General features: G+C 63.0%; 2 protein-coding genes across 13 annotated transcripts in view; both read right to left on the bottom strand.

Annotated features, from left to right (window-relative positions):
• Nucleotides 1-1117, bottom strand: part of GARNL3 (GTPase activating Rap/RanGAP domain like 3) — a 117215-nt gene extending 116098 nt beyond the window's left edge. For 2 of the 4 annotated variants that reach the window (XM_028514249.2, XM_036022244.1), the window contains exon 1: nt 951-1117. In XM_028514249.2, the coding sequence (XP_028370050.2) occupies nt 951-1042 (92 nt within the window). In that variant the 5' untranslated portion in view covers nt 1043-1117. The remainder of the gene's footprint in view (nt 1-950) is intronic. The other 2 variants (XM_028514246.2, XM_036022245.1) reach the window with 2 other exon arrangements.
• RALGPS1 (Ral GEF with PH domain and SH3 binding motif 1) overlaps nt 1-19551 on the bottom strand; it is a 233187-nt gene that overhangs the window by 792 nt on the left and 212844 nt on the right. For 6 of the 9 annotated variants that reach the window (XM_036022249.1, XM_028512846.2, XM_036022247.1 and 3 more), the window contains 6 exons: nt 15569-15652; nt 14205-14310; nt 12535-12627; nt 12287-12392; nt 11056-11147; nt 3030-7499 (listed from right to left, as the gene is read on the bottom strand). In XM_036022249.1, the coding sequence (XP_035878142.1) occupies nt 7470-7499; nt 11056-11147; nt 12287-12392; nt 12535-12627; nt 14205-14310; nt 15569-15652 (511 nt within the window). In that variant the 3' untranslated portion in view covers nt 3030-7469. Of the gene's footprint in view, nt 1-3029; nt 7500-11055; nt 11148-12286; nt 12393-12534; nt 12628-14204; nt 14311-15568; nt 15653-19551 lie in introns of those variants that run through there. The other 3 variants (XM_028512854.2, XM_028512886.2, XR_004902354.1) reach the window with 2 other exon arrangements.

Genomic DNA, 19551 nt, shown 5'->3' with positions numbered 1-19551 from the left:
GACAGTTTCGGTAAGACCCCTCCTGCGGCCAGTGAGGATGTGGATCGGAGAGGAGAGAGAAGGCAGACGGGAGGTCTGGTGGGGAGGCTGCTGGAGTCATCCAGAAGAAGCGCGGGGGGAGGGGGTGGAGCTGGAAAATGGCAGGGCCAACTTCGGCGACGCCGGAGCGGGCGAAGGCACTCCAAGTTAGGAAAATGCTCGCTGAGGGAATGAGTCTGGCAGAGCGGAGGGAGCGCCGTGCAGCCCGTGTTTGTGGGTCAAGGTTCCAGGGAGGCGAAGGAACTGAACATCTCAGGGGAGTTCCCCAGGCCGGGGGAAGGGGGCCCGGCGGGGCACGGGCACTCGCGGCGGAGGAAGGGAGCCCGCGGGCGCGAGAGGCGCGAGGGGCTCGCCGGCCGCGCCAGGATGGGCGGGGCGGCGAGGCAGCAGGTGTGCGCGGCCGGCGGAGCCAGGACGTGGAGCCTGCTGCCGGCCCGGGTCCTGGGGCAGCGCAGAACTGCTCCCAGGAAGAGGGAGACCTTCCTGGGGTTTAGTGGGGCTATTCCCCGCCCTTGTCCTTGAGCAGTTGACGAGAGGCAGGCAGGGCACGTTCGTTTCGCCACAGCCTGAAATCCGCCCAGAACCGCGGCTTTGCTCGGGGCCTGCCACACAGCCGACGCTTTGCGGGAGTCTCGTCAGGTCTGGGTTCCCGACGCTCCAGGTGCCTCTCTGGAGCGACCCCCATTCCGCACCTGCCGCTCAGGCGCCCCAGTCCCCCCACAACCCCTGTCCGCTCGGCCCGGGCGCCTCGCCCGATACCCTCAGACCGCCCGCCTGCCCGCAGCGACCCCTCCCTGCGCTGTCGTCTCGCAGCCCCTGTTTCCCTACGACCGTCACCCCCTTTTGCCCCCCGCAACGCGGCCGTCTCCCGCTTCTGCCCCTCCCGGCCGCACCCCTCCCGGCCGCGGTACCTGGGGCTCTCGAAGCTGCACCCCCTGCGCCGCAGCGCCGCCCTCTTCTGCCGCAGGAGCGCAGCCGCCTCCCCACCAAACTCCGGCTCCATCGCCCCGGGCGGGGACCGCGGGCTCGGGCGCACTCGGGTGGGCTCGGGCTTCGGCGGGGCTCGGCGGGGCTCGGAGGGCCGCTCGGCTCACGCGCTGCAGCCCACGCCCCGCCCTGCGCGCTCCGGCCCCGCCCAGAACTCCGGCCCCTCCCACTCCTTGCTCCTCGGAGGGGTCCAGGCCCCGCCCTGGCCTCCCCACCCCCAGAACTTCAGCCCCTCCCACTAGACACTCCTCCGCCGGGCTCAGCGACCCGCACCAGCCCCTCCCGCACTCCTGCCACGCCCATCCCGCGCCGGCCCCCCTGGGTCCCCAGTGCCAACTCTCTGCACCTCTGCTCGGCCTACACTCACCAAACGCCCACTCTGGAAGGTCTACGACCCCGCCCCTCCCGCTTCTGGCCCCTCAGCACTGACCCAGGCCGCACCCACCTTCCGCTCCACTACTGAGCTCAAGCGCGGCCCCTGCCCTCACCCCAAGAGTCGGCTTTCTGGAGCGTTGCTCCTTCACAGCTCAGTACCCCCCGCCCTTTCTAAGGAAACACTGCTCCTCTGGAAGCCGCCCTTCCCCGTGATTCGCCTACAGGCACGGCTCCGCCTTTTCTCTCCAAAGCCCCCAGACTGCAGAGCTCACTCCAGCGACCCTCCGCAACCCCGGGGCTCTGCCCTCAGCCCCGCCCCAACCTGGCTCTGCCGGCGCTCCTGGCCCCGCCCATTCCAGCTCAACGCCTCCAGCGCCGAGACCCCGGTTCCCTGTGCGCAGGAGTGCCATGCCCTCCTTCGAGGCCAAATGGGCATTCTTCTGCACAGTCGGCGTTGGCTCGCAGATCTCTCCATCGACCAAGAGGCGATATTCCGGCCTCCTGGAGGTCGTTTGTGGCGCCCGATGCAGTGAGCCTGGGGGCTGGAGCTTTACAGGCTACCAACCGTGTGTTCGAGTTTTCACTGCATCATTTTCCAGCTGTGTGACAACCATCACACCCCACCATCTTCACCTCCTCCCCAAGTCAGATGCTCTGGTCTCAGAGTCTTAGACACTCCACTAGGGCCCAGGGCAGCGACCCCATCTGGCTAAAGCTGGGGACCACTGTGCCATCTAAACTGTGAGCAGGAAGGTGCACTAGGGTCCCCCAGTTAGCAGGGCCTGTCTTGGCTGGGGAAGTGCGGCCATACTGGCCTGGAACTGTCGTGGTGGAGTAAAGCCTGAGGAGTGTGTGTGGGAAGCTTGTGCTCGGAGAGTCGGCCACTGCAGCGTGGGAAGGCACTAGCTGGGAAACTGAGGCAGGCAAGGCCAGGGGCTCCCAGGTCAGCCTGGATCAGGCCCCTCCCTGGTGCACGCTGCCTCAGGAACTTGCTTCCCCAGGGCTCTCTTGCTTGCTTCACCGTCCAGCAAAGAAGCCAGTCTGGAGAGGGAACGAAGGGGCGGGAGAGAGATGACCGGGAGGGCCTTCGGTTTCTCCTTCTGGCCTTGAGAACCCACTTTGCTCCTCCCCTCAGGTCTCCAGAGACAACCCTCGTGAAAGAGCCTCCCTGCCTCCCACGGCAGCCTCCTGTCCTCTCTTAAGCAAGCGTGAGTGGGTTCTTGGCTTCTGCTTAACACCGTGAATTCGCTCTAGAGTACATGTCCTTTCAGACTCGGGTCCCGTTACTCCCCCAAGCCCTTCACACAGCGAGAGGGGGCTGGTTGCTATTCCCGCCCCCATCCTGCTCTTCCTCCTGTCAGTCTCTTTGCCTCCATGTGTCCAGAGGTCTCTGAAATGAATCTCCAAGTGTCCGCTATCCCCTAAAGTGCCCCCAGGTCCCCCACCTCCCTCCCGGAGTATCCACAGCACCAACTGTCCTTCCTGACGCCGCTGGTCCTACGTGCCATTCATGTTCTATGAACCCCTTAACTGGGCCCCAGCTGCCTCGCACCCCCTTCGTGTCTGCGTCTGGCACAGCAACTGTTTGCTGAGTGGGATGCATGTGACTTTAATAAATTGAGCAATAGTCATTGGAAAACACATTTAATTTCAAAGTAAACAAAGATGTTTGTACATTAAAGTATTTAATTAGTGAAACAATTATTATCAGTGTAACAAGCTGAAAAATACAGCAACTTGATACAAGACTGAGGTAACAAAATACTTCACCAAAATCTAAAGAACCCCGGAGAGCTGCTGTTCAGTGTTACGGTGGGCGAGACGCTTCGCGGGAATCAGAGAAAGTCCTTACACAACCGCATGCAGGGGGTCTGCTGGGGAAAAGACAGCCCGAGAGAGGGCAACAGCGTCAACGAGAGAAGGAGTAAAAGGTAGAAACTGATTTTCAACTTACTTTGGAGAATACGTAAGAAATTGGTACTTAAAATACTCTCTACGCAACGTTTTGAATGCTAAGTGAAAAACCATGCATTTTGGCACAAAATTTATTTAAAGATTATACCATACAATAAATTAATCACTACCGTTTCATTACCGAACGGTCACAGCTGCTCAGAAACGGGGGGAGACACTGGTGGGTGCAGAACGGATGACGCTCCACGGTGCTGCGGCGGCTGCAGAAGGGGACCCGGGCTGCCCCTGGCGTGCACCCCGCGGTGCAGCCTGCGAGGCGGCCCACGGCGCGAGGTCTCAACACTCCAGAAATGCAGCTCTTGCCCGCGCTGTGCTTCCATTTACCGTGAAATTAAAGCCGAAACCACCTCTGGAGTACACACCGTGAACACGCTGACCCTGCTCTCGTTCCCCCTCGGAGTCCTCTGCGTGCCCAGCCGCGCCTGCCTGCTCCGCTCCAGCCAGCCTCCAGGGCAGAGACTCCAGCGAGTCCTCCTGGCCCCTGAACTCTCGGGTCAAGAGGCTGTTCAGTCTGTGGAGCCTCTTGAAGCCTCTGTCGGGGAACCTGCGCAGGGTGTGTGCTCGGTGCTGGGAGACGGGCAGGGTCTTGCCGGAGGAGATGCAGTGGGAGGGCTGTTAGTTTGATGAGTGGGCAGCTCGTGGAGGGCGGGATCGGTCCCTCTCACTTTCAGCCCTGTACATCCCGGGGAGAGAGCCCGGCTCACAGGAAACACTCGCTGGAGATGTGAGCGAACGAATGAATGAATGGGTGGTTTTGCGCAGCGAATCTGTTCTTTCAAAGGGACTCGTTATTTTTTTCTTTTTTAAACATGGAATCACCCCACACGTCAGTGTGGCGTGGGGCTGACTGAAGTCATTTCTGCGGCCACTGGAAATAAGCGAGGCTGTGTGTTTGGCAGCGTTCACCTGATCACACGCATCGGTGGTGCGGGAGGAGCGGCGGTGCGGCTCCACCTGTCTGTCAGACGGCGTCCTAACAGGTGCGCATCTTGGGCTTCGGAGGTGGGAGGAAGATGATGAAAGAAACACTGGCCATCTTGGCAAGAAGAGAAATGCTCTGCAAATTCAGTTGGCAAGAGAGGGTGGGGTTCTTTCCCATATAGAATCCCCTCAAGTGTCTTCCTTTTCAGGTTCCGCCGTGGGACAGGGTGATGGCGGGCTTCCTCGGGGAAGCAGAGAACGCGCGTTTTCACTGAGCACGCTCAGAACAGCGTTTCCACCGCTGTCCGTCACATCAGTCCTCCAGGAAGTACTTCAGCCATCAGAACTCGCTCGGCTGACCTCGAGTTCCAGAACGTGTTCGATGGGAAGGGGGGGAAACGTGTTCGATGCAAAGGGAGCTGTTCTTGGGCATCGTAATGATGACACCAACGACCGACCGACCTACTCCCGTCTGTAGACAGCATTGTGTACGTTTCCTTTCGGGATGTTGTGACCTGTTTGCTTTAAAAAAAAAAAGATACAGCCTATGCATGCAAGACATACCATCTTCAATGGTTTCACAAACACCTGTGCACTACGGACATAGAGCAAAAGCCGGAAACGCTTCCTTCCGGGGTCAGAGTCCACTCTCGGACCATCCCCCTCGGGCTCTGTGCCGGCCCCTCCTGGCCCAGCCTCACGGGCCTCCTCACAGGCAGCCCGGGGGGCCACCCAACGCTGGGGGGCCATCCATCTGCTCTTCACTCAGACGCTTGGCCCCAGCCCCTGCTGGGGGAGCCCAGGGTCTCTCGGCTTGTCTCCAGGACCTTCCTGTAGTTCAAGGTCTTTACCAGTTCTACAGGGACTTCGCCCATGAGGTCTTCAAAGATTCTTCAAGAATCCAACCTAAGAATATTTCCAGGGTGGGATGTAGGATCAGTGTCGACCAGTGAAAAGACTAACAAACACTTTGAGAAGAATAGCGGTTGTGCCATTTCAAAATGGGCTCGGAAGAAAACATTTGTGGGAGAGAAGACAAATGTGTCCAAGGCAGAAAATGATCGGACTTAGTGGAGCCTCAAATTCTGAGGTTTTTTGGACGGACGTCTGTCCTGTTTCACGTGAGCAAACCCAGGACAACTGGAGAACGGAGAACACCAAGGAAAATACGTTGCTGATGTTCCATTCTGACACGTCCATCCAGACTTGAGACTTTTAAAAAATTAGCGGGCGGAATCAGATGGAACGCAGGTTCGAGCCAACGGGGACGGGTTCTGGTGAGAGATGCTGGGGGCGTTCGCGTCTCCATCCGGCCTCTGGATGCTGCTTCCCGGCCGCCGCCACGAACCAGGTGCGTGCATCCGGACCCCAGCTGCAGGGGAGTGCGCACGGCACCGAGGGCCGCGGTGTGACGGCCTCGCCTTGGCCGCTGCGGTTTCTCCTGGCGTGAAAGCACTCCGGACTGCGCCCCGAAGGGGGGCGCGTTACCGGCCCGGTGAGGCTCGACCGCAGAAAAAGGCCCCGATGACGACCTTTCCTCACCGACTCCTTCACACTTGCAGAAACGTTGTCATCCTTTGATCGAAATGCACCGGTGGGTCCTTTGGTTGTTCTGAGGCTGAGCGATCGTGGAGGGCCGGCTGAGACATCGCTCTGAGGCGTCTGCCCGGAAACCGCCGGGGCGGTCCGACATCCATCGTGTGATCCGTGGGAGCTACGGAGCTGTGACGGCAACAAGGACCCAGAGACGGCGTTGTTCCTGGTACCGCTGTAGGGTTTCCTTCTCAGAGCTAAGATGCCCAGGTTGGGGGGGGGGGGGGAAGATATGGTGATAAAGCTACCATAAATAAAGTTTATTTTTATTCATAATTTTGAATAAAAATGTGTTTGTGCAAAACAAAAGTCACTTAAACGTATGACAGTGACAGGTAAGGACGTTGTTCATGTGACGAGCTCGTCACCGAGTGCGGGGCTGGGCCGCTCACTCCCCAGGGCTTTGCGCTCTCGTCACCGAGGCCGTGAACAATTGCGCCCTTGAACTTGCTGGTGACTGGATCGGGGGCGATACTGGGGGAGCCTAAGGCCTCAGTGTCGCTCAACCCCCCGGTGTAATGAGGGCCCCGGTGGGCCCCGCCCTGGCAGTGGAGGCAGAGGGGTGAGACGGCGGAGCAGAAGCCTTGGCCTGCAGGTGGAGGCGGCGTGGCCGTGCGCTGTGAGCGAGCGTGGCGGCCTCCGAGCGGCCGCGGCTGAGAAGCGCCCCAGCCTCCCGTGTGGGCGAGGGGGCGGGGGAGGGCAGAGGAGGGCCTTCGGACCCCGAGGGAAGGGCGTGGGAGGAAGCGAGCAGGCCGGCGGCCCAGTCCACAGTCCTGAAGCCGGTCCGGTCTCAGAAGAGCTGACACCACAAGGCCTGGGAGGGCCCGGGCCCAGGAAGCAGGCCTTCCTGATGAATAGCACCCATAGGAACAGAAAACGAGACACGGTTTAAGGCATTGTTTGTTTACAGTAAAAGAATGCAAGGGGCCCTTAACACGGGAGGGGTCTGGGCTCTCACTCCGACCTTTCTCGCTGGGCGAGGCTGTCACTGAAGGTTAAAGCGGGGCCTCCAGGCCCATGCATGAGCGATGTCACGAGTCTTGTGCCAAAATGCATGTTTCTCGAAGAGTTCACACTCGCTTGCACACACACGTATATGGCACGCACACGCAGAGAGCGCTTCTGGGTCGTACAAAATCCGAGGGGCCCTGTGGGCGAGCGACCCCGTGCACCTGGGGCATGAAGAGCCGGTCCCACAGCCGGTCCCTGCTCTCCGGCCCCTCGTGCAGGCGACACTGTCCATCTCTGGAGCAGGAGAAAGCCCCGGGGACCCAACAGGGGCCGAGGGCTCTCTAGTCCCGGCAGCAGCGGCGGCAGCAGCAGCTGGTGGATGGACGAGTCCCAGAGAGGGGTTGTGGGGGTAGCTGCTGAGTGGGTGCCATGACGGTCGCTGGGGAGTGGCGGCAGCCCCTGCACCGGTGGGGCCCTCTGGACCGCGAGGCCACAGGCCACGGGCCCTGGAGTCCGGCCGTCAGTCTCCCAGCACCCTGGCCGACGGCCCATGCCCAGGACTCGTGCGCGCCACCAGTCCCAGGCGGGGCTCCCGGAGCCTCTGAAGTCACGCCGAGTTCTGCAGACACTTATTCGAACGACATAAGGTTTGCAGGTACCTGGAAGAGAAAGCTCAGCCTGTTGTCGACATTCCGGCCTTTCGGATGGGGACGGGGAGGGGGATGGGGAGGGGGGGCCCCCGTCCTTCGAGGGGGGGCCCCCGAAGGACGGGCTGGGCCTTGCCCAGTTAGTCTGTGAGCGAGCAGGTTGGGGCACGGGGTGCAGCAGTGACGGCCACCACCGCCCGTCAGGGGATGACTGCGGGCCAGGCCCCGCTCTGAAGACTTCACCCGCATCACGTCCTCGAGTCCTCACAGCAGCCCCGTGAGGCAGGACCGGAGGGTCCCCATGACAGAGCCGAGGGGGCCGAGGCTCAGAGAGGTGAGTGCACAGCCAGCGTGGGGCAGGGCTGGGATGCCCACCACCGCCGTCCCTGGGTCCGAAAGGGACCGAGAGGACACAGATCCCTCAGGAACAGGGCACAGGGGCTGCAAGACGGTGGGGATCTGGAGCCCAGGGCCTCCCCATAGTTATGTCCCGGGCCAGGATCCCAGCTCCCTGCACTGGGGGACCAACAGGCCCAAGGTCAGGGTGTTGCTGCTCCCCTCAAAGCTGCTGACATGCCCCCAGCCCCAGGACGTCCCCACCCCCGGGGCACTGCCGGCGGGCGGGGTTGGGGAGGCTTCTGGGGGATTTGATGAGAGGCAATTTCATCAGAAACAAATGGTACCAGTGTGGCCAGAGCAACGAACTGGGAACAGCACGGCTCCTCGCACCCGGACAGAGTGACGAGACCGGGACGGGCGCTGCCCGAAACAGCAAAAGGCAGGAAGTGGTTTGGGGCTCGCCGAGAACTGATTCAAAACACTCAGAGCGAGTCAACGAGCGAACGCTGCACACGTGGACACAGGGAACCTCGGGAACCCACGCAGGAGGAGAGCAAGTCCCAGGAGGAGAGAGACAGTTACGGCTCCGTTGACAAGGACCCTAGAAAACACGGGCCGCAGGCGACAGAGCGAGGAGCGCATGCATGTGCTGACACCGGACAGACACGGGAAACCGGCAAAGCAGGGGTACGGGGCTGCGAGATCTCAAGGCCACTGCAAACAACTGTAAGAAGTTTAATCCCCTCCGCCGCCGAAGAAAAGCGACCTCAGGCGCTGGGACTCCCCGGGAGCAGTGCATTCTGGGGCCCGACCCCGCGCCCTGCTCGCGTGCCGCCACCCGGAAGACCGCGGCTCGCTGAAATCGCGCAGGTCAGCTCCTCTGCTGCGGGCTGCTCAGTTGCTGCCAGCGGTCTGCTGCTGTAACACATGCAGCCCGCCGTGGAGATGCTTGGTGGGAAGCAAGTTAGAAACGAAAAGGGAAGAGAGGAGAAAAATAAATGCTCCTTTTCCCCGAGGTCTGAAAACTGGACACACACACAAAGAGCAGCAAGGCCTTGCCGTGGCCGCACAGGAAACTCAGCCCACTGGTCCTTCTGGCCGCGCGCCTGCTCTGCCGCGTGGGTTTGACCCAGTTCCCGGCTGCCCGCTGCGACCCTGCTGCCGCGCCTGGCTGCCCTCCCAGAGAGGGACCACGGCTTTCACTCCGAGTGCCCGCCCATAGGTGCCCCCGGCCGGGCCCTGCTCCCTCCCCTTCCCCCACTCTGCTGGTGGCTCCCTCGGGCGCCAGTCCCCGTCAGGCCTGGAGTCGGCCCAGCCTCCTGCTCCCAGGTCCCTCAGCACTAACAGGGGGACCCAGACACACACGGTGTGACCAGTGAAGTGGGGACAGGATGCTCTTCCTCTCCTCCTGTGACCTGAGGTGGCACTAGCCTTGTCCAAGCGCCAATGCCTCATTTGCTTGGCATCATCAGAGGGGACGGGCCGCCAGGCACCGAAACCCCGGCACTGCACCGTGCAGGCGGGCGGCCGGCCGCATGTCTTTGATGCGAGCGGTGCCTGCGGACACGTTAGGAACCAGAGCCATGGTTTCTCGGACACCATTTAAAACTGCACATGTGCAAACACGCCGATAATAAGTATGCACGTGTATCTTCACACAAATGAGGTCGCCCTCACGTGCGTTTGACCCTCTGCTTTCTCGCTCTCGTCCTGGCACCTGCGGGAGGTCACACGCAGACCTGCCTCCGCCTTCCTCGCTACTCAGGTGATGACCCAGCTCAGGTGATGACCCAGCTCAGCTGATGCCCCGGGGGGACTGACCGAGGCTCTCGGGGGCGCCCAGGGCCCTTTTCTATCAAGGACGACGAGCAGTGTGTGTCGCTAGCCACGTGCTTTGTACACGCGTGTGAGCACACCCCTCGGACAAACTCCTGGCGGGTGGGTAGGTGCGTCAGCGGGCTGGAGTGCAGGTCACTCCCAGCTTCCTGGTGGTACCACAAGTTTAGTCCCGCATGGGTCTCGAACACTGTTTGTTTGTCACAGACTTCCTGCTAATTTTGCTTTCTAGCTTCTTATCACCTACAATTCGATCAGCTCATCACGTGTCCCCATCCATGTTACAAAAGAAAATCCGGAACAGGACCACACTGAGCGCAGAGTGAGGGGACTCATCACCATGGACCTTCCCGCTGCTTATGAGAGAGCAGCTCTGAGGGCCGGGAAGTGGTGACCGTGGGGTGACCGGCACAGCTGAGGGTCCTGTGAACTCGCCTTGGCTGAGGTCCACCAGCCCGGGGCTGCCGCCTCCCAGCTGCTCCCACCTCCTCCGGGCAGCTGCCGCGCTATACTCCGAGCCCAGGTGCGCTTTCCCCCGTGGAGCGGCGCCCAGCTCTCCAGCTCCCTCTTCTGGCGGATCCTGGGGAACTCGGGGGCCGCCAGGTGCCGCCCGCCCCGCCCCCCGACTCCCAGGGTCCGCAGGCTCCGGCCTGCCCTTGTGTGGTGCTGAGGGTGGGTGGTCATGCCCCTCACTGGCCAGAGGCCCCTGGGGGGTGCGGTGTGGGAGAGCTCAGGGGCGGCAGGTGCAGACTCTGCTGCAGGCCAGGCCTGGGTAGGTCCCCTGGTTAATGCTGCCACCTTCTGAGCCCCAGGGTCCTCTGGGTAAAATGGAGACCGTGAGAGGACCTGCCTCAGGGGGATGTCGGGGGGGACTGGGTCAACCCCTGCCTGGGAAGCCTTCCGAGCAGTGCCTGGTGCTGGGGTGGGGGGTGGGGCCTGGCAGCCCACAGCCCCCTTTAGCAGCAGCCTCGGCGGACTCTCTGCGCGTGAGCTGTTACTGTCACTGTTGCCATTCCTGGGGAGTGCAGGGGCTGGAGGCCGGCTAGTCCATCGGTAGCATTCCCACGAACTACCTTTTGGGGGGATGACCTCAACTGATGCTGTGGCCTGAACCCTGGGGCGATGCAGCACCCGCTGCCTTGCTAGCCCTGAGGGACACTCCTGTGCATTTCCCTTAGTGCGCAGAGCATGGGGGCTAGACTCAGCGCTCTGGTCTGAAGCCGGGCTCTGCGGCGAGCCGAGCGGGGGCGGGGGTGCCGGCCTTGTGGGAGTGTGCCTGAGAGCCTGGCTGACAGGCTCCCGGGGAGGGAGGGAGCCCTGGTGTCTGGCTGGGACCTAGTCCCAAGGGTGGGAGGGGTGTTGCGGGTGACAGGCAGGGTCCCGGTGACCTCACCTGAGGCCTGTTGCTTTTACACGCGTCGTCCAAGTGCTTGTGCCACAGGATCGCGTGGAACCGGGAGCCGGCCTGGAACTTGTAAACGTTGCCTGGCGGGCAGAGAAGCACGGGTTAGGGAGGCGAGGGTCACACAGGAGGGTCTGCCCGCGACTGTGACATGAAGACGACTGTGGACGAGGGGAACTAAACGAAGAAAGGTCAGGAGCAGCCCGAGGCAGGGCTGGGGCTTGCTGGGGAGGAGCCCCCCATCCCTGACCCCCCCCCCCCCCCCGCCCTGCTTCTGGCTGTCCCTTTGGACCAGGGCTCGCAACCCATGGTGCCTCTGGCTCTGGTGCAGCCTGTGGACCCTTCCCGGAAGAATGGTTTCAGATGCGTAACATGAAATTCGAGGGAAATCAACACTGAGATACAGGGGTCAGACTACTAAGCAACAGATGAGTGATGGAGCTCTATTTGTGCTTCCTCATCAATGCGCGAATACGAGCCCCAGGGACGGGTCTGAAGTGTCCTGCAACCTCACAGAGATGGGCGTAAACGGCGTCCTGAGATGTTGTGACAGTATGTGACAGGGGAACACCTGTGGCTTCTCGGGGAGGTGAAACCACGGGTATTGCAATTATTCTGGCTGTTTAGGATCCAAGGCCTGGGCATGTGGGGTTTTGTCACGTGACACCGGCTACCAAGGAGACTAGTGTGACCTTTTCTGAGTGACAACGTGGACAAGGCTCCCGGACAAGATGGTGCCCAGAACTGTCCCTTCCCCTCAGCACGGTCAGGGGTAAGGGCAGAACCAAGAGGAACAGGGAGGCAGCTGGGCAAGTTCACGCTGGAGCTTTGGTGGTAAAAGGGCTCTTTTCAGGTTTGGCCCTGGTCAGGACACGGCACGGGTCATGTCCGGGGTGTCCCCGAAATCTCCTGAGACCCGTCCGTCCACACGGTCGCCACCTCATCCAGCATCGTATTATTTATTCCAGGAGCCCGAGGCCACAGCTCCAGGGGTCACGGGCCCCAGTGGCCACAGAAAGGTTCCCGGAGCCACACGCTGTGGGCGCTGACCATGGTCTAAACAGCTTTGAGGACTAGGGAGGGGACCCTGCGAACATGAGAACCTAAAGCAAAGGAAAAGCAGCAACCTCAAAAGTTCCCGCTATTTCCAACACACATTTAGCAGAAGAGGAAATGGGGGCGAGAGGCACTGCCGGCACCCAGCTCCGGGCCCGCCGCCCACCTTTGTCGGGGTTGTTCAGCTGGAAGATATCCGGGTGCTCGGGGTCGTCGGGCAGTTGTACCATCCAGCCCACGATGGAGACCTTTTTGCCAGGCGTGGATTTGTACTGGAGAGGAAGACCAGCTCAGTGGCGCCTCACATCCCCCCTTCCCCAAGGAGGGCCACCCTCCCACCCCGCCGCTGGCCCTGGCTCTGGCCCCTCCGCTCCCTGCAGTTCACCAAGTGGAGAGTCCTTCCATGGGACTCACGTGCTTTCTGTCCGTGCCCCGCAAGGACTTGGCTCCGTAGTACAGGAGGGTGGATCCTGAGAGCGTGACCCAGTACCTGGTCCACGAGGACAGCTGCACCGGAAGGGGAAGGGGAGGCGGGGTGACAACATGTAGGTGGTGGGGGCGGGCCTGGCCCCTCCTAATTGACCCCACCTCTCCCTCCACGCCACCTCCACCCAACACCTGGAGGAACACACTGTCCTCTTCCGTGCCTCTGAGCGCATCAGCCCTCAGCCTCCCGTGCCCTCACTCAGAGAGCCCTTCCTCTTTCGCCCTGTCTAGGGTGGCGACGAGGCACCGTTTCTAAGTGGTCAGGCGACCTGGGCCCAAGGGCCGCGGCTGGCCCTTCAGGGGCTCCGCCCTCTGGTTCGGGGAAAACTGCCTCGGCGGGCTTTCCGGCTCTGCAGAGGCCGAGCCAACGTCCCCCCTCGGAAGAGGAGGGCTGAGCGGGCGGGGCCGATCACAGCCCACGGGCCCCTCCCCAGGCCGGTGGCGCTGGGTTGCCACAGAAGTGAGAGCAGCGGCTTCCGGACCTTCGTGAGGACGCCCACAGGTGTACAGGCACACGGGTGTGTGCGTGTCACACTGAAGCAGCTTCGTGAGACGACACTCGGCTTCCCTCAGTGTAAGGACTCCGTCACGTTTCTATTTTACTCCAGAAAACGGGCCGTGACCCCTGGACTGGTGTCGCCCCCCTGCCAGGCGGCCCAGCACCGGGGAAAACACCGCTTTCAGGGCGCTGCCTTGCTCTGGCCTCAGAGTGGCTGAGGCCTTGACTCTGGGAACAGGAGAGAGGCAGGCAGTCGCTGTAATGGGCTGGGTGTAGGGCCCCATGTCACAGGATGCTTTGGGACGCTCTGGGTCCAAGGACAGAGTGTGGCCCAGGGCTGGGGTGAAGATTCCTCCTCACGCAGGAACCGTCTGGCACCAGCAGACGGGAAGGCATGGAGGCGGCAGCTGGGCTAGGGCCGTGGCACCTTCATGGGTGCTGGCAGGAGGGGGCATCTCCCCGGGGCTCCATGGGCAGTGGACAGCGGAAGGCAGGGGCAGAGCAGGGGAGGAAGGCAGAGCAGACACAATCGGATGCCGCCTGGCGACGCAGCTCACAGCGGGTGTGCAGGCCGCTTGCCGTGGGTGGAAAAAACAGAGAGGCCTTTGCAAGGGACTAAGGCCCTGCCACGGGTGGGGGCCGTGGGCCAGTGACAGCTGGGTCCAGCGTGGGCGGCCTGGGGGCTAGTGGTGGAGCCTGCAAGGCCTCCTGATTCCTTGTCCCCATGTCTCGGGACTTGTTTTGTGCAGCTGCCAGAGGGAGGGAGAGAGGACTGGGTCTGGGACTCTCCCGGGCTGCGCTGCCCTTCCCAGGCGCAGTGCGCCCCCATCCCCAGGTCTCCAGGCTCCCGCTTGTCCCCGAGACAACCGCCGAGCCCTGTCCACGGCGTGCTCAGTGTGTGCACCGTGGTGCACGTGGCGCTCTCGCCGAGTCCTTCAGGGCGGCGGCACTATCCCATCCCCACGTGCAGCTGTGGGAGCCGCGCTGCTCGCCCACGCAGTGGCGCAGCCAGGGCTGGAGCCCCGCGCGGTCGGCCTCCAGAGCCCAGGCCCTCGCTGAGGCCCCTGCTGCTTGCGGACCGAGGTGTGTCTGCACTCACCGCCGGCTTCCGACCCTCCTTGAGCAGCGTTTTCCTTCTCAAAGGCCCCTCCATGGTGGGCACTGCTGCCGAGCTCCCCAGCGTACAGATGCACGGGCCGGTGGGGCTGCGGGGAGACCACCGGTCAGACGCCGCCTGGAGGAGCTGGGGCCAGGCTGGGATGGGAGGACCCCGAGGCCGCAGAGAGCGTGCAGGACCGTGGCCCTGGGAACTCTCACCCCTGACCTGTGTGAGCGCTGCTGAGCGCTGTGCTTGGTGGCCAAGCTCCCCGTAACCCAGGTGCCTCCCAGCACCCGCACCTTACCCTGACCTCTGTGGTGGCTTCCTCTGCACTTGGGGACCTCGGGGACTATGCAGCCCCTCCTTTTTGTGTTGGCAGGAGCCTGGGAGGAGCGTCAAGGAAGTAGGGGGGTGCGGGTGAAGTGACAAAGGGGGCTCAGGGGCCACACACCGCCATGCCCAGCACCTCTTCCTCAGGGCTCCTTCTCTCACCCTCACCACAGGGCTTCTGGCGCCACCTATAGGTGAAGGCGTCCAAGTGCAGCACCAGCCCAGACCTCTGTCCTAAGCTCCATCTCAGCAAGCAGGAGCCCAGCTCCCTCCGCCCAGCGGGGTCCCCCAAGCTGCTCTTCCGCTGCGAACCAGTGACCAGCACTGCCGTCCACCTGGCTGCTTGAGCCAGGAACCTCGGGGTGTTCTCCTCTTACCCCGCCACCCCTGCAATGCCTGACCGTCCCTCCATCTCAGCCATCCCACTTCCCCCAGCTTAGGGCAGAACTTGACCTTCCCTGGACCGACTGCCCATGCTCACCCCTGGCCTCACAGCATCCACCCCTGCCCTCCTCCCGTGTGCTCTCCACGGGCGGCCCGGATGACCTAGTCATGCCACACCCCCCACCCTCCCTCCAACACCCAACACTGCCTCCATTGCCTTTGAGACCACTGCCCTCACCGCCCCCCCCCCAACCAAGACGAGGCTGTGCCCACCTTCCCAGCCTCATCTCCTCTCATCCTCACAACACCGACTTCCCTTCATTCCCAGTCACCCTCCTCTTCCTGCCCCCAGGCCCCCTGGACCGCCCCTTGGCCTGCGGGCACTCTTATTTCCCCTCCGCCTCCCCTCCCTCCCTTTATTTAATCAGGGTAATTCCTATCACCCTTCCAGTCTTTTTCCCCGCCAGAGCAGCCGCCAGTTCTGGGGCCGTGGGCACCTGCGACTTTCTGTCTCTTCTCCAGCAGCCCCGTGGACCGCGGTGGGGCCTCCAGCCCAGCGCCCAGCAAGCACCCAACAAGCACCCAACAAGCACCCAACAAGCACCCTCTGGTTCCCTGCCGAGCAGACGAACGTGCGAATGAAGGAGTACCTGTAGACACAGCTCCGGGTTCTGGGAGAATTCCGAACGGGAACCCGCCAGTTGGGCCCCAGGGTGGCGTAGAGACGTCCCCTGCTTCGGAGGGAAAAGGCGGAGTTTTAGCGGCGGGCTGGGAAGGCAGAGACTCCCAAGGGGGCAAGAGCGTCTCGGACTGTGGCCATTATTAGCTCAGGGACCCCAGCCCCAAGTCCTCCCTCCTCCCCCCCCTCCTCCTGGCTCAGGCTTCGGGCACATCTGAGCGGCCAGGCCGTGAACAGAGGGTTCCAGGGCTCCACCCGGGCAAGTCCCCAGCACCCCAGGTGACTATTTCCTCCAGTGCCCGCAGCGCAGCGAGTGAGTGGGGGTGGGGGGGGGTCCGCAGGAAACGGGGAACCAGCCCTGAGATCTGAAGAGCCCCAGGGCTTCGCCCATGACCCGTGACGCTGAGCACCGCACAGCCGGGTGGGACGCCACAATGCGCCACAGCCCCCCACCCCCAGGGCCGCTTCCCCCCGCCCCCCGGCCCCCGCAGGGGTCTCTTCCGAATCGGGGCAGGGTCTGCAGGCCAGTGGTGCCCTGGCGATGCCCCTCGTGCGCAGCGGGAGCCTCCTCATTCGATCTGAATTCCTGCGGAGCCGCTGCTGGTGCAGCACGTGAGGCGGACCCCGCTTCCCGGAGCTGGGTCCTCGGGCCCCTCCTCTCCACCTTCCTTCTCAGGAGGCTCCTTCCCCCGGTGCCCCAGGGACGTGTGTGACAACAGGGGACTGTACGCTACCACCAGTAGTTCCTGGACGGGGTGACAGGGTGGGTGCTGCCCCTTCTCTCCGTCACCCTGTCCCCTTTTTGAGACAGCCCGTGGCTGCCTGCGCACAGAAGTCTGGCAGGAGTGACCTGCGTTGATGAAGAGCTTCAGGTCGGCATCCTCCTCGTGTTCTCCCTGGGCTGGTGGGAGTGCGCAGGGACGCCAGGGCCACCGAGGCGGCTCCCGGGGGAGTCACCAGTTGGTGAGCGCCCCCGTGCGCCAGGCCATGCACTCTTGCCCACTGGAGCTTTCTTTGTTCAAGTGCCACCACCCGCCCCAGAACGGGGGAGCTGAGGCTCAGAGCCCAGAGGACTTGGGACAGAGGCATGGGCCTAGGTAGGCGGGTTTGAACCTGGGTCTGTCTGACTCACTCCACAGCCCAAGCTCCGCCCACGCGTTTCAGGGTGGAAAGAGGCTAAGGTGACCGGAGCGGTGGAATCTGCCACGGGCCTGGGCCCAGGTTCAAAGCCAGCTCTGAGGGGGCGGCTTCCTGGCATTCTTCTCCGGAGGCTCCACTTCGTGTAGGTGTCTGCTGCAGCTCACGCTGGGTGGACTCTGTCGGCGCCCATGACACTGGAAGGCCACCCAGTCTGTAGGCCCGGATGTCCCGGGGCGGGGCCCCCTCCTGGGCCCCTGGGCCCTGGGCTTCCCCCTCGGAGTGTTTTCCCGGTGGCTCTGGCTTCCGGGCACTGAAGAGCAGCTGCTGCTCGTCGACTGCTGACCACGAGACAAGTAAGGACTTTCCCACACGGTCCTCAGAGACGTGGGCCGGCAACCACGAGAACAGCACCACAGTCCCACGGGGGTGAAGGCGGTGGTGGTGATGGCGGCGGCGGGACTGTGGGGCGATGGGGTGGTGCGGATGATGGGTGGTGGTGCGGGAGGGGAGGCTGGCGCCCGGCAACGTGCTGAGCGAGCAGCACCCGCTCACTGTCCTGTTGGCTCCGGCGGCAGCGGGGGCAGGCACTGTTCTCATCCCCACCCCCGCAGAGCGGGGCTCTGAGGCTTGGGGGCGGGGGGGGGTAACTTGCCCAAGGTCACAACACTAGGAACAGGAGGAGTGGGTGGCGCTGCTGAGGTGGGAGCAGCCAGGGCCCTGCTCGGGCCCAAGCACCGTGAGAACGCAGACTGGCTGGGACGGGTCTGGGACATGTCTTCCCCTTGACAGTTTCCTGGGTGCACGCTGGGTGGCAGCTATCTTGGGGACTGAGTTTCACAGTCTCACCTGGAGTCCCTGTTACTGGTCTAGGAGGCTGGGGTGCAGGGAGAAGTCTTGGATGACAATCTCACTGAGGCCTCAGTAATCTTGTCTTAGCAGAACCGGGATCCCCCCATGCTTCTGCCCCCCCTGCACAGAGCCCCCGGCAGGAGTGGGCCTGTGGAAGGGGCCAGGGCACTGCTCGTCAGCAGGGCCCACCTGCACCGGCAACCCCTGCACGGGCCACCGTCCCCATCGGCCAGGACTCGACCCTGCCCGCTTCCTGGTGACTCGCCCTCACCTGCAGGCAGGAAGCTGCCACCCCAAGTTGTGCCGAGTCCCGGGATGTCTCCCCAGCAGTGCTTGTTAAAGGGCTTTTACTGCCTATGAGTCACGCATGCACTGTCCTCTGGGCAACGACCCTGACCCGCTGAGTGGGTCGCTAGGAGCCGCATTTGCACTGAAAGTTCCGCTGGGCACACCCCAGCCAAGTCTACCAGGCTCTCTCTCCTGGCCATTAGGGGCCGAGTTTGAAAAACTGGAAGTCAGGCTCCGTGGCTGGGCGAAGCCGTAACATGTAGCCTCGGGAGCCGGGAGGTGTCCACCTTCCCCTCTGGGAGCCGAGAAGTCTAGAGTAGGGGTCTGGTCTGCAGGGACAGAGGGGAGCGGAGCAGACAGACATCAAGAAGGATCGATGTGAGACAGGCGGACAGTCCTGCCCGCTTCCCAGGACCTGACTCTGGGGCTGTTCTGGTGGACCAAGGGGTTGTGGCAGACTCCTCGGCAACCTGTGAAGCTGCTGCAGCAGCCTGTGGGCAGGGCCCAGCCCTTGTCGGCTGGGGCCCAAGGACAGGGTCAAGAGAAGGCCGGTACCGCCTGCGGCCCGCTGCTGTCTCTCAGAGGGGCCTGAGCTCCCGGGTCGAGCTGCGGGTGCCAGACCTCGGTGTCTGCTGCTGAGGGCGAGGCAGCACACGGCATCTCCGAGGGCAACCGGCATTGGCAGCTCGGCTCATCACCCAGCCGGGCCGCCTCCCGCGGCAGAGCAGCAGAACGGAGGACCAGGGCAGGGTGCAGCTGGAAAACCAGACTGCGGAGGGACAGATGACAGATGAGGGACACAAGCCTGGGGCACTCCGGGCCCCCAGCCTCGGGGTGCGGGGGTCTCACTCCCTGAACACAGCCGCCCCCATGGGTACACTTCCGTTGAAAGGGCCCCCTCACCTCCAGAGCCCCAGGGCTCCCCGTCCCTCTCCCAACTGCTGTGGGGTCTGGGGCTCGAGGGGCACCCTTGTTCCCGCGAAACCGGCATCTGCCCGAGTCTCCGATCTTCTCCAGGAAGGACAAGAGTGTCTTCAGAAACTCCGACTGGAGGCGTCAGGCTTGGGGCTCCACTGCCGCGCCCCCGCCCCCCGCCCCGGGTCTCCCGGAGGGCGTGGGAAGATTCCGCCAGCTCAGAACAAGAGAGCCGCGCACAGGGCAGAAACGGCAACAGCCAACCCCCTCAACACCCGAGAGTATGCGTGCGGCCGCCTGTAGGCAGCGCTCTCCCAAGGGGCCTTCCCGCTGTCCAGTGGCCAGCCGGGGCTGGTGGACACCTGCCTTCATTACAGCCCACCCCTCCGAAATGACCGACCGCCGTCTGGGGATGTTCCCAGAGCGCTTGCTGGCGAGAGATGCCCACTGAGTGGAATTCAGAGAAACCCCACAGCCACCTTCCCAAATGCAGCCATTCCACCCATGTGCTGCTTCCTGCGAGCACCCTCCCTGCAGAGTGGAGGGGCCTGAGGCTCAGAGGGGGTCCAGAGACAAGCCCAAGGTCACGAAGACAGTGAGCAGCCGGGCTGCAGGCCCGTCCCAGCGCCACAGGCAGCATCCAGAAGCCAGACCATCATCTTTCACTGCGCGGTCCATCGGGAACCTCAGAGACCAGGGTGCACCCTGGAGCCCGCCTCTCCTGCAGCGACTCTCAGAGACACGAAGCATTCCTGGGCCACC

Source organism: Phyllostomus discolor, chromosome 3 (genome assembly GCF_004126475.2).
Source record: "Phyllostomus discolor isolate MPI-MPIP mPhyDis1 chromosome 3, mPhyDis1.pri.v3, whole genome shotgun sequence".
NCBI lineage: Eukaryota > Metazoa > Chordata > Mammalia > Chiroptera > Phyllostomidae > Phyllostomus > Phyllostomus discolor.
Note: the sequence above shows the minus strand (reverse complement) of the source record. Positions and strands in the feature narration are given on the sequence as shown.